Consider the following 13,742-nt stretch of genomic DNA (forward strand, 5'->3'; position numbering starts at 1 on the left):
AACTGGAGCACTGGGAGGAAACCCACGCAATCACATGGACATACAAACTCCACACAGCAATGCCAACTGACCCAGTCAGGACTCAAACCAGAGATCTTTTTGCTGTGAGGCAACAGTGCCTATTACTGAGCTACCGTGTCGCCCAAATTCAGTTCCAATAAAAACTAAATTTGTATTCAGTAATGGACACGAACTGTACTGCATAATATTGTTTTGGACTCTAAAAGTTCTTGTCTCGGTATCTGTTGAACATGCACCACAGTAACAGAGTTTAACAGGAGGCCAGGTGGCCCCTGGCAGGGCTCCGCTTTCAAACAAGATCCTCCATCTGTCTCTTTTTTTGCCTCTCCTTTCTTCATTTGTTTATCAGTAGGGGAGAACAAGGTGAACTCTCAATGTCTGTTGCATAAGACAGGACAACTATTAATTAATCAGAAGTTAAAGTAAAAGTGTTGCTGCTTGTGACATTTACAGTTTGTTAACTTTTAGTTTTTGTTATCATTGCCTTCTTTGTAATTATTTCTAAATTACTAGGCTTAGGGTTTTTTTTTTTGCTCTGTAATAATGGTGTAGAATGTGCTGAATCTTCAGGGAAAACTGAGGTAATCGTTATCTCATGAGACAAGATTGTCTAAACATGCAGCATCCACACAATTGTGCATTATCCTCCAAATAGATTATAACTGGTGGTTTTAATTAGTGACAAAAATGTTAAAAGTGTAGTTTATAGTCTGGACTGCGGAAGGCCAGACTTTTACCTCATAATATATATTGAGTTTACAGATACTGTATTAAAAATCACATGAGATAAAAACTAAAATGGTAATGTGGTTTAATTATTAGGGTTAATGTTGTCAGTGAAATTCAACAACAGAAAAAGTTATACTTAGCTTTAATTTAATTTTGATTTAATATTGAATCCATTGAGACTTTTCACTGAGAAGTGAAAAATGTAAATATAAATGTTATAATCAGTATTGGCAGGATCGGTGTGTACCTGCACATATTTATAGTTACATTAGAGTTACATTTTTATCACGTCCATTTTATAGATAAATTGCTTTTTTTCATCCTGCAAATACATATTGCAAAAAATGCAACACATTAAAACTCAAAGTACTGATTAAATGACATCTTTGTAGTTCCGAACAGAACGTTGCCCTGAAAAATTCAGTATACACAAAAGCAAGTCCAGTGATTGCAATCCATTATTTATTATTTTATTATTTTATTAAGTCAGAGTTTAAGCTTTGTATAAAAAACTATCTATAATCTAAGAAATAAGAAAGCTGTTAAGTGTATTAATGTATGCAAACATTTACATCTTTTTATTTATTTATGTTTTCTTTTTTGTCTTTTTCTTTTTACTTGTTGTCATCCCCTGGCTTTTTCTAATTGTTGTTAATTTTGAATTGTTCAATAAAAAATAAATAAAATAAATAAATAAATAAATAAATAAAAAAGGTAAAAAAATAATAAAAATAAAAAAGCTGCGCAGCAATATTATGCTCAGGAGTTTCTCGTTATACTCTTTATACATTTTTACGCGGTGTGCTAACATTTAAGAAGCCAGCATAGGCATTACCCGGTTTATAAAACATCAACATAGTTATCCTAGTTATCCAAAACACAGCATTAGGTCCGTAAAACACTGTAATCTCCTTCTATCAATGACGATGCTTTGCTCCACCCTCTGCTTCAGAGGCTCCGCCCCATCCCGTGCGCATCCCGTCCGCATTCTGCAAGAGGCACGGGAAAACAGGGATAGACCATTACGAGAAGTGAGGGGAGGTGTGTTTATACATGTCACAATTTTTATTAGCATTTGGTTATGTTTAGAAATTAAACACACGTTGTTGTTTTTTTCATAAATATGAATGTCTCGCCTAAATAACACCAGTACTGTGTGTATTTGCAAATAAACCTATGAGCAGCCGCCAGAATTTCCATCCCGCCTTTCCCGAAGTCTGCCTTGAACTCTACCGTCCTGCTGCCATGTTGGATTGAAGGATCGTTATTGCTTTGGGAGTTCGGAATGAAAGTTTATATTATGCGGTCTGTCAAAAGTGGAAGAATTAAAGAATAAATAGTTCACAGGAGTCAACGAGTCGCATCCGCATCTCCAGCGCAATTAAGGACAACATCATATCGGGTCTACTTGTATGCGGAATTCCTTACGGGATGAACCGAGCGCAGGCCATGTTGATCTGTGATTGCACATAAAATAATCTAATACGAGACAAACGCTCGAGTTTATCCGCCTCATCCGTAAACATGAGCGGCCACCCGCCTCCGAGGAGGGTGGCAAATGTGGGCTCTCTCCTCCTGACACCGCAGGAGAACGACTGTCTCTTCAACTACCTGGGCAGGAAATGCATCGTAAGTTATGTTTACTCTCATGGCCGAACTGTAGTCCTTTTACCGCAAGTTCTAATGCAAATCATCCTGCCTTTTGCATCATCCGTGAGGTGATGCAAATCAACGGCTGTAACTTCTGGAAGGACAGTTGCCTTGTAACGCATTTGTGATGTCCATGAGGACGTACTGGGAACATCATGTTTACTGTCAGGATAATTAGACTCATTTGACTGAATGATACGGTTTTATTAAATATTAGCACGACCCCAATGCTGCAAATTTGTATCTATGTAGCATTTTATTTCCGAGGCCTTCTACCTTAGTGATGCAGTTCATCCGTTAGGTCGAAAAACCGAGGGAGCTGCCTACGTAGTCAGCATCATAAGTGCCTTCTGAGTCAGCTAAATGATGCACGTGCCCGTGATGCTCAAAAATGCTGTGAATGAAGTCAGCATACTAGTTTTTGAGTCACAACTAATGTAGTATCTATCTGTATGTCTGGTTGTATCTTATGTGTGTATATTTATGTCTTTCACCAATCTTGTATAAGTTAAATTACAGCAAGACGTGAAAATTTTTCTCTAAGGATTAATAATAGTCAGAAATTTGGACCCCGTCACCACCACCAATCTACAGTTAAAGAAAGCTTGGATTGTTGTCCCAGCTAAACCCAATTTAATGAAATCGATCATTTAGATTTAAATTAATAGAGGTCAAAATGCCTTTGCCCATGTTATGGGTTGTCTCGTTTGTGTATTTGAGAACCACTGATGATCTCAAGTATTTGGACGCTTAAGACAGACTTGCAAATGTTTTAATGTCTTTTTTTTTCATAGTGTAACAAAATTCCAAACAAGCGTTCTTTAAAAAAAAAATAATAATAACACACTATCAAAACACAAGAGAAGTTCCAAAACTGAAACTTTTTTTCAATAGTAAATGATAAATGTATATAAAAATTATACTCTGATTATTGAATGTTAAACAAATAGGTTTATACTCAGCAGTGCTGTTAAACAGTTTATTTCCTGTGTGTTTTTGAAAATGACCCAAGAATTCTCAGTTCACACAGGTCTGCAAAATGACTAAAATTGTATGTCAGGTCATAATTTGGCGGTGCAACTTTGTAAGGAAACACTATGCAATCCCTCCAGGATTTTGCAAATCCAGTGGTTCTTAAGATCAAAAATAAAAAATAAAAATCTGACCAGATTTTTGTGTATTTACAGAGAAAAAAATAAGAAATGCAGCAAATAAAGAAATAAGTTTAGTGAAAAAAGCCATGAAGAAGTCCCTGCAAAAATATGGAGGGACTGACTATGTGAATGCACTTACGCAGTCATCTATGCACAAACAAACTCCTGTAGTTTACCATTGTTGATTTGGTTGTCTAATACTTGTGCATTCATTCCTTTTACCTGAAAATATTATGTGCATGGCCATGCTGTTTTCACAATATATAAAAATAACATTTTCTGCTATACCGTTCCTACGGTATATGTAAGATTTTTTTTTTTAGAAAGAAAAATATCCAAAGATGCTGTTTAAAATTTTAAAGAAATCAGTGTTTTTGAAACTAATGAAGACAGCAGAAGTCAATCATTTATTTGAATTATTTAGCATGACATGTTTACTGTTACAAAATATTTTAAATGTTTACAAAAATTTAAATTCATTGTGTTTAAAGGGGAATTTTTGTGGTATATAACCCAGACATAAAAAAACAAACATTATAGAGCAGTAATCACAATACCGTGATGTTTTTTCCAAGGTTATCATACTGTCAAAATCTTCAGATCTCAAATCATCAACTTGTTAGCAGTGAGCTCCGGATATTAACCTCCATATAAACAGCTATCATATTCAAAAACTTGCAGTTTAAAATCTAGCCAAAGGTTTACCTTTTTTTTCTGATGGGACACTTGTGTGATCTTTGAGAATCTGGAAACTTTTGACCCCATTTACTTACAAAAATTTCTCAAAAAAAAAAACTCACTACCTAATTTAGTGCTGACAAAAGCAAAAACCTACATTAATATAGTAGTATACAGTTTAGTACAGTTACAGTCTTTACAGTATGCCTCATTTTTTCCCAACTGTGTTCCATAACTAGAACTTTACACATTTTTTTTGTACAAGCTCAGTTTAGATTTCAAGTGTGCTGTACCGTTACCAAAACCTGACATTTACCAACACACTGCTGATCACCGATTGGTCAGAAAGAATCGTCACCACCAGTGTCATTGGATTTGTAACATTAGACACCAAACCCACTATATTTAAAAAGTCATAAGCAGCTACTGCTCAAGAACACCATTCCATCGGTAGCATCCATTGACTCTGTGTTGTGGGTTGGTTTTTGTTGCGTGTTTGTTTATGGGCCAACAAAAAAAAATCTGTTAGAGTATGTTGGATCAGTCTCTTGTCGAAGTCTGTTTTTGTTGGTCTGAGTTTGTTTTCACCCAGTTGAATATGTTCCGCTGGCATTTGTTGGATCGTTAAATGTCTCCACAGCATGATGATTTTTCAACAAACTGACGTAATCTCACCAGGAACCAGAAAGGTTTCACATAAAATGTCTTTTTGGCCCTGAGAAGGGTTAATGAATTATTTGTAGTGTGTGGACGTTATTGTGACGGTATATTTTTCACAACGTTCTAAATTCAACCACCAACTTATTTGTTGCTGTTCATTTGTGCTGTGTCAGTTGGCCTTAAGTTGTGATCAAGATTATGATTACTACTATAATGTTTAGTAATTTAGTAATATATGTGTGTAAGTATGTATTAGGGGTGTCAAAATTAATTGTTTCTTCAGTGCAACACGATGCTGACGCGACCAATTTGGTATCGATTCAGTAATTGATCCTAACCAGATTCAGTTTATCCTATGTACTGAGGCCATTTATCTCATATGCGCTATGTTGCGGTACAATACTATGGCAAGGGAGGCGAGTTCGAGTAATTAAAATGCAGAAACTGCACAATTCACTGCATGTGTTTGCTGGACACAGTTACAGCCGAAGTCCCTATTTTACTGCTGTGGAGAAAATGAAAGTAAACTCCCTTTTTCTCTCTCGCTCTCTCTCACTGTGACCAATTTGATCTGCTGGTGTGACGTTTCCTCTCCTCTCCGCTGTTACGAGCATGTCTGCAGAGCCAGTTTTTTCACAGCGTCTATCATGGATCAGCTGTGATCGCCACTGCCGTTTATCAGTGTCACTTATCTGTGAACAGCGCCAGCATGTTAGAGCCAATCACAGCCCTTTCTGTTGAGCGTGTGACCAATCATAGGCATTTACGAACTCCTTCGACAATGCTCAAAAAGCAAGCGGGATAATATTTACGTTTGTTTATTTGCCTTAAATGATCATGTTGTTCTGTGCATGAACTTGAGTTTTGTTTGATGCTGAGTGTTTTCTTTGAGCAGGTAAAATTAAAGGTACAGTTCATAAATCTGATTGCTTGTATCAAAGGACACGATAGTATTATAATAAATATAGAATTTATTTAAAATGTATACATTTTAATACAAGAATTCTTGTGCAGTGAAGTAAAATAAAAACAATTTGTGAATGGAAAGCATCATCAATGCACTGTGACACACCGCGATATCGAATTGAACCGAATCGATGGCATGATAATTATAACCAAACTTAACTGTGAAACCAATGTAGGTTCACACCTCTAATATGTATGTATGTGTATATATTTATTTATATATGTATATATAAGTCCACAGAGACTGTGGACTAGGCAGGGGATGATAACCGGTTTCAAGGTTTACCGCGGTTTGGAAAAGTCAAGGTTATAAAATTGCAAAACATTTCTATTACACCGTTCCTAAGTTTTTTTAAGTATTTTTAAAAATATGTTGTAAAGAAATTTGTGTTTCTGAAACTAATGAAGAGCAGAAATAATGATTTATTTTAATTATTTAGCCTGGCATGTTTACAAAATATTATAAATGTTTCATAAAATAAAATGTGTTTTGTTTAATGGTGGTAAAAGTTTTTAGTTTTTTTACTCAGACATTTAAAAAGAACTTATGTTAGAGCAGAAATCATAAACGTGATACCATGAAGCTGTGATATATTTATCCAAGATTATCATACCGTCAGAAACGTATATTGGCCCATGTCTACTGTGGACTACTGAAGTGGATAAAGTAGAGGAATATGCTTGGCATAGTTAACAGTTTTCCAACTATTGTTTCTTTTAACGTTTTTCTCATGAAATCTGATTCCCATCAGACCTACTTTAGTTGCTCGTCCATGTCTAGGTTAAAGCGAAGAATGTCCGTAAGCAAGCAGTGTCAGTTCAGGAACGGCAGCCAAGAACTAGGCCATAAAGTGGGCTTTCACTGGGAATGACTAAATATGAGACACGTCGTTTGGGGCCAAGATCCAGCAGTCATGGGTTCATTCATCACAGTGTCCCGAACCGGCACCGAAAAACCGAGGGCAGAGGGTGGACAGAGTCCAAATCGCACAATAGTGAGAGAGATGGAGAGAAGGGAAAAGATAGGGATTGGGGGTGGGTTGTGCGCGATCAGCAGTCTTTGGGGACAGGAAGTGAACTGATCTGCCTCCTTTCCATGGAGATTTGAGCATTAATGAATAGTGCTGCTGATCCAGAATCAGGTTTCCAAGTAGACCAAACCAAAGTCTGACATGAAGACGGTGATCCCCGTGAAAGTGGTGGAATCGTGTCTTTAATGCGCATTTATGTTCTTGGCACAGACTTTTGCAGACAGGAATGCAGACACGGATGCAGTTTACATGGAAAAGCCTGGCAAATATCCATCTGTTCCCTTTTCATTTGAATTCAGTTATACTCAGCCGATCAATCAAACGTATAGGTTTACATATCGGCATGAAGACGTTTGGTTGCTTAGAATGCCAAATCGCATCCGGTGTTTGTGTCATATGGAAACTTGACTCTCTTTTTGAACTTCATGAACTTTGAAACTGAATTTGTAGATTTAGCAATGTCCTTGAATCACTCTGCCCACCAGGACAGAGTGCTTGCTCGTATTCAAATGCTGAATTCGCAGTCTCAGAGCATGAGGAAGCAGTTTTCCATCAGAAGAAATGAATAAAAGTCTTGTTTCATTGATGCCTCATTTACTGATGTGGCAGGATCACAGGGAGTGCAAGAGCTTTTCTGCCTGTGCATATTTTTTTGTTTACATCAGTAAATTATTGATTCATTATGAAGATTCTTCAAAGTTTGGTCAAAACAACTCCCATTCTTTGAATAGATTTTTATAATAACTGATAGATTATTACATCTTTATGTATTGTAGGTACATTAATATTTAATTTATAGTTCATGAAATTTTTCCTAAATGCTAACAATTTGTCAAGAATTACTTATTAATTCCAAGTACTTAAGAATTAATTAAAGAATAAGTTGTGGATTTGTAAGCTAGATCAAATTTAAATAATTGTTTATTAACTTTCCTTTATGACTTTTATCTGCGTATTTACACTTGTTTACAACTGTATTATTATTTTTTTGTAAATACATCAGTCTATCCGTTTAGTCAATTGAATTGCATTTAAATAATTGGTAAATTTGGTTATTTTATGTAATCTGTCAGTTTAACTCCTTTAGTAATATGTTTAGCAATTTTGTTAGTCATTTGTTCAAATGATTCTTAGATATTTTTTCTTCTTCTTAGTCTTTATTTTTTTATTATTGTTTTGATTACACATCACTTAATGCCCTGCTGCAGTCAGCCAACATGGGTTTCTTAAGTTACTGTCAGTGGTGGAAAGAGTACTGAAAAATCATACTTGAGTAAAAGTATCATCATTTGCCTAAAAATGTAGTGCAAGTAGAGTAAACATGTCTGTTGTAAATATTACTCAAAGTATAAGTAAAAAGTAGACCTTTCAAGAGTATTGAGTATTACACTGTAAAAAGCTGATGCATTTACATGTGATTTTGTGGATGTGTGTAAACGCAACATTCTGTAGTGCATTTAGTTATTGCCCAGCAGGCACACAACATCATAAGACCTTAAAATTAGGTTAGATTTAGGTTGTGTTGTCAGGTGACCAAAATTCAATGTCTAGCCAGCGTCTAGTGATAACGTTATTTTGATGTCCAATAACGACGTTAAATGATGTTGATAATTGGTTGATTTTAGAAAGTGACCAAAATCCAATGTCGAGCTAACATCTTAAACCAATGTCATATTGACAACAAATACTGATATTTATTTGTCAGGTATGGCAAACAAAATCCAACATCTGATATATGTCATAGTGGTAATGTCCACACAACGTCAAGCTGTAACATCATTAGACGTTGATATTTGGTTGATTTTTAGGTTGGGTTAGAAAGTCACCAAAAGCCATCGTCGAGTCAACATTTTAAACCAACATTATATTGATGACAAATACTGAAATTTATTCATCAGATATGGCAACTAATATTCAACATCTAATAGACGTCATAGTAAGAACATCCACACAACGTCAAGATGTAACATCATTAGATGTTTGTTTATCATTTCCAAACAAAATGCAACGTCCCCATGACATTTGGGTACAACATCACGTCTTGTTGACATCCTGTGCCTGCTGGGTGTTTAAGGCCATTTCGATCATCGTACAGTAAACATTATCTTCTCATCAGTGAAATGCACCTAAACAGTCTCTTGGTCATTGCATGTAAAGACTTTGATCTTCTTGGACACTTTCAATACTTCCAAACAGTTTGCTTCAATTATAAATCGCTATGTCTTAAGGTAGTTTATTATGATGCAATGAACAGGAATCACAGGACTGATTTTTCTATTCCCATAGACAAAAAAAAATAAGTAGTGACTGCAGATTGAAGGAAAGTAGTGGAGTAAAAGTGCCAATACAGCACTAAAATTGTACACAAGGGAAAGTAAAAGTACAAATTCTAAAACTATTAAGTAAATTACAATTCCTGAGAAAAACTACTCAATTACAGTAATTTGTTACTTTACACCAATTGTTACTGTTTAATGAAAACTAATAATATATAATCATCTGTTTTGTTTAATAATCTATATGGTTTCCTATCTAAATTGTCCGTTAAATGTGGCACTATTATAATTTTTTGGTCTTTTATAATTGCTTAGCATAAGTCTGTATGTGTGTGCACAAGTGTTACTTGTCCATGGAAAATATTTCATCTTCTGTGAGATCTTGGCTGTCCTCCCTATGACAGTATTGCCAAGACGCTGGCCTATTTTTCCCTTCGGTAACCCATGTCCTGAAAAAGGGTGTTTGCTTTTGGTCATGTGCGTGGAATGCAGACACTCTTAGAGTAAGAGTCCCAATGGAGAGAGAATAAAATGCCCCATCAAGAGTGTCTCCAGGTACTTGGCTGCAGTTTAAATTACAGCAGTATTTGATATCTGCAGTAGCCAGTGTGTGCACCAGAGAACATCATGCAGTATTCATACACTGATTTCTGTCCATTTTTTGGTGCATGGTTTCTGAATGAAATGATTAAGCAGTTTAGGCCAAATGCAACATAGGTTATTATTGGTGTATGAGATTTATTTGTATGTATTTTGTATGCATGCTTGCTTGTTTTTATTTAATATCATATTTAATTTATTTATGTACTACTAATTATGTGTCTGTGTTTAGTCTATTATATAATTAGGCTTTGTAATTTAACTTGATTTACAAGTGTGGAAGATAACTTGGGTGACTTTGAGTTTTTAACAATTCAGTATTATCAAATTCGAGATCAATAAAACAATTAAGTGGTGTAGGAAAGAAATTAAATAGTTATAAACAGTGTTGAGTAGGTTACTTAAAGCAGTGTTTCCTCTAGGATTTTTTCCAGCTTTGGCGGCAGGCCTTTTTTTTACACAGATCTACCAACTACCTGTGGCGTTATTTCAATGGCAAATGTCGTGAGCGCAGTATTAGAAGTCGATATTGCATTTATGTAACAGTCTACGAGCATGCGGATCTCTTTGCTTGCGCGCTGATTTCCTCGTGCACAAAACTTCTAGCACGCCCCCTCAAATATAAGCCGCTTCAATAGCGCGCAGACAGTGTTACCATATGTGGCGGTTTTGAATTTATTTTTGCGGGTAGTGAAAAATTGTGCGGTGTTGCAACGTGACGGTCACCCCCAACCCCCCTCCCCCACTGAGCGTGAGTTCCAGATGACTGAGCGGGTCAATAGCTTTTGGACTGGAATCTGTCAGCTACATCTGGCAACACTGCGCGCAGATCTTGTGCACTCTCAAATAAACACTGCTGAAGTGCGATTTAGTTTATGTAACGAGTATGTCTCCAGCATTTATTAGATTTGCTAGGAATATTTATGAATGTCTAAAAATAGACCTACAGAGCGGTATTAATGCGTCCTGAAGTAAAGTGAAACGCCTAAACGTCATGTTTGCTGGCCTCACACACCTGTCAGTCAGTCAGTCAATCAGCACGTCACCTCAAAGGGTTAAACAAATGATGCACAGCACTACTACGGTTACAGAAAAGTAATCCATTATTTTTTCAGCAGAATTGTAATTTAATTAGTTACCAGTTACCTTGTAATTACACCCATCACTTTATAAGCTTACATCTTTTTCATAACACATTTATTATTAAGTTTACAAAATTTTTTAATAAATATTATAAACATTCTTCAAGTAGTAAAAACTTTAGATTTTGGAGATTCCTTTTAAATGTACAGTTTGCTTGATTTATGAAGTTTGTTTATCATTTTTTTTTCTTTTGCAGACATTATGCTCAGCAGTGGTCCAGGTTTATGGGGCAGACAGGGGCTCGTCCTGGGCCAAGCGGTGCTGTGGTGTTGCCTGTTTGGTGAAAGACAACCCTCAGAGGTCTTATTTTATCCGTGTCTTTGATATCAAGGTTAGTTCTTTCAGATGAATGGAAAATGTATCAGACCCTTCAGTTACTCTCCTCATTAAATTCATAGTGAGCCCAAAAAGCATGCTTTATTCACTCACACTTTCACAGTGTCAATGCTCTATGCACTTTATCTATTTCAGACCACAAAAGAAGAAAATAAAGTTAATAAATGCCATGCTCATACTCATTCATCACAGAACTGTGATGGACGAGTGCGAGAATCACAGAATTGTCCCTCGTGACACACCTAATAATTTTCAGTTTTCTGGGAGTTAAAGATGGGCTTTGGTGAAAAACAAACCGAAAATCCATTAATTATTAAAAGAAAATTCTGACCCTGGTAGTAGGCATTCGTGCATGACTGCACACAGAGACTAAGAAACACAGTCTTATTGGAAATACAATGAAACTACAAAAACATGCTTCAGCACACTTTTGACTGCAGTTTCTAGGTAAAGTGAGCACTATGGGGCAGTATGACACCAACAAATTGTTCCTTTTCTCAATAATGATATTTGCAGGGACACATTATCAATGAATAAATAATTATTTTTGTGCGTTTATTGTAAATAAATACCACAAAACAACTTCTCAAATTGTTTTTTTTTCTTTTGCAAAAGAAATTTGTAGACTGTCCTCAATCTGGTCGCACAACAGACAAGAAGTGCAACACCTTGCCTTGTCTATTGGTCCTAAGTTTATCCATCTGTCCAAATGAAGCAAATTCTCAAGTATACATATGAAACTTATTATTGTTCTGTTTAGAGCAGGGGTTTGGATTTTAGCTCCAACTTGCCTCAACACACCTGCATAGATGTTTCTAGAAAGCCTAGTAAGAGCTTGATAAGCTAGTCCATGGTGTGTCTGATTGGGGTTGACACTAAACTTTGAGGGACACTAGCCCTCCAGGACCGAGTTTGGGCAACCCTGGTTTAGAGCTTGTGAATGTGCAATCCCTTATTGTTGAAATCTACTTTAAATATAGAATTCATTGTGAACTTTTAAGTATCAATTCAGAACCATTAGAAAAAGAATCACAATTTGTCGATGGATCTATTTTTTTTTTCTTTAACCCCTAATAAAATATAAGTAAAACATTTCAGATTTACAAAACTGTTCTCTCAAGTGGATCTGTCATCTGAAACATGCAACGAAATGTACCTGGAGTAGTGTATTTTACATTTAGCAAAAATTTAGTGTGTCCTCACTCCAGCCTGTAGCAAGATGGTGTACTGGGCCAGGTCCAAAACATAGTGGATGTGCACACGAGCGGTTGTTTTTAGAAATTGTAATTATTTATATTAATTACTACATTACCTTTTACGTTGTTTGTTATTAACATCTATACCTACTCAACCCTAAACCCAACCTTCACAGTAGCGTTGGTGTTACAATTAGACCTGATCCAGCACGTCATCGTGCTACAGACCTCAGTGAGGACATCTTGAAAATGTAGGCTAAGCCATGTGTTTCTAATGAGACTGGGTTGCAACTACAAGTGCCACAGTTCACGCTGACTCACAAACAGTTGTGATAAATCAAGATAAAATGCAATTAGAGTTCCATATCTCTTGATCTTCTCTGTAGATATCCGCTGTAAAGTGTCAACTGTCATTCATTGTCAATTAGCTTTAGAACCGATATCTGACAACCAGAGTTTTAGTCTGCATTTATTATGTAGAAGAAACTACACAGACACTTTGTAGTATAATGTGAGATTTCTAGGCATTCCATATCATTTAGCAATTTTATTAATCTTTATTTATCAAAACAATGCATTTAGGAACCTTTTCTGGGTGAATTGAAAGGAAATGCTACACTAATAAACACAAAGCAGTGGATGAACACATGGCCAAGTTCAGGTTTTTGTTAAGCCCTTTTTTAAACAGACCTGATCATGTACAGTACCTGCAGAATAACTTGAATATGCAGCGCGTTACATGGGATTTTTCCGGTGTGTGTGTGTGTGTGTGTGTGTGTGTGTGTGTGTGTGTGTGTGTGTGTGTGTGTGTGTGTGTGTGTGTGTGTGTGTGTGTGTGTGTGTGTGTGTGTGTGTGTGTGTGTGTGTGTGTGTGTGTGTGTGGTGTGTGTGTGTGTGTGTGTGTGTGTGTGTGTGTGTGTGTGTGTCTGTGTGTGTCTGTGTCTGTGTGTTTTTGCTTAAAATATTAGTTCACCCAAACATTTAGAGAGAACCTTGTGTAATTTCAGGCCCCTTTCATCTTCCGAACACAAATTTAAAATATTTTAGTTAAAATCCAAGAGCTCTCTGATACTCAAAATCCAGAAAAAGATTCACTGGAGTCCAATGGAATGTTTTTTTCACAATGTTTTCTGGATTTCTGGATACTTCAGGACTGTTTCTACCTATGGATGGGCCAGTGGGCCCTCAGATTTCACCTAAAATATCTTAATTTGTTTTATGAAGATGAACAAAAGTTTTAGGGGATTGAAATGACATTGGGGTGAAAAATTACTTTTTATTGAGAACTAACCCTTTAATTTT

The 13,742-nt window shown here is 36.1% G+C and overlaps 1 protein-coding gene across 3 annotated transcripts in view; it reads left to right on the forward strand.

Annotated features, from left to right (window-relative positions):
- The first annotated feature begins 1,967 nt into the window (after positions 1–1,967).
- Positions 1,968–13,742, forward strand: part of wasla (WASP like actin nucleation promoting factor a) — a 64,571-nt gene continuing 52,796 nt past the window's right edge. For all 3 annotated transcript variants that reach the window (XM_056451605.1, XM_056451607.1, XM_056451608.1), the window contains exons 1-2: positions 1,968–2,379; positions 11,105–11,239. In XM_056451605.1, coding sequence (XP_056307580.1) covers positions 2,275–2,379; positions 11,105–11,239 — 240 coding nt within the window. In that variant the 5' untranslated portion in view covers positions 1,968–2,274. The remainder of the gene's footprint in view (positions 2,380–11,104; positions 11,240–13,742) is intronic.

The sequence above is a fragment of the Danio aesculapii genome, chromosome 25 (assembly GCF_903798145.1).
Source record: "Danio aesculapii chromosome 25, fDanAes4.1, whole genome shotgun sequence".
NCBI classification, from domain to species: domain Eukaryota; kingdom Metazoa; phylum Chordata; class Actinopteri; order Cypriniformes; family Danionidae; genus Danio; species Danio aesculapii.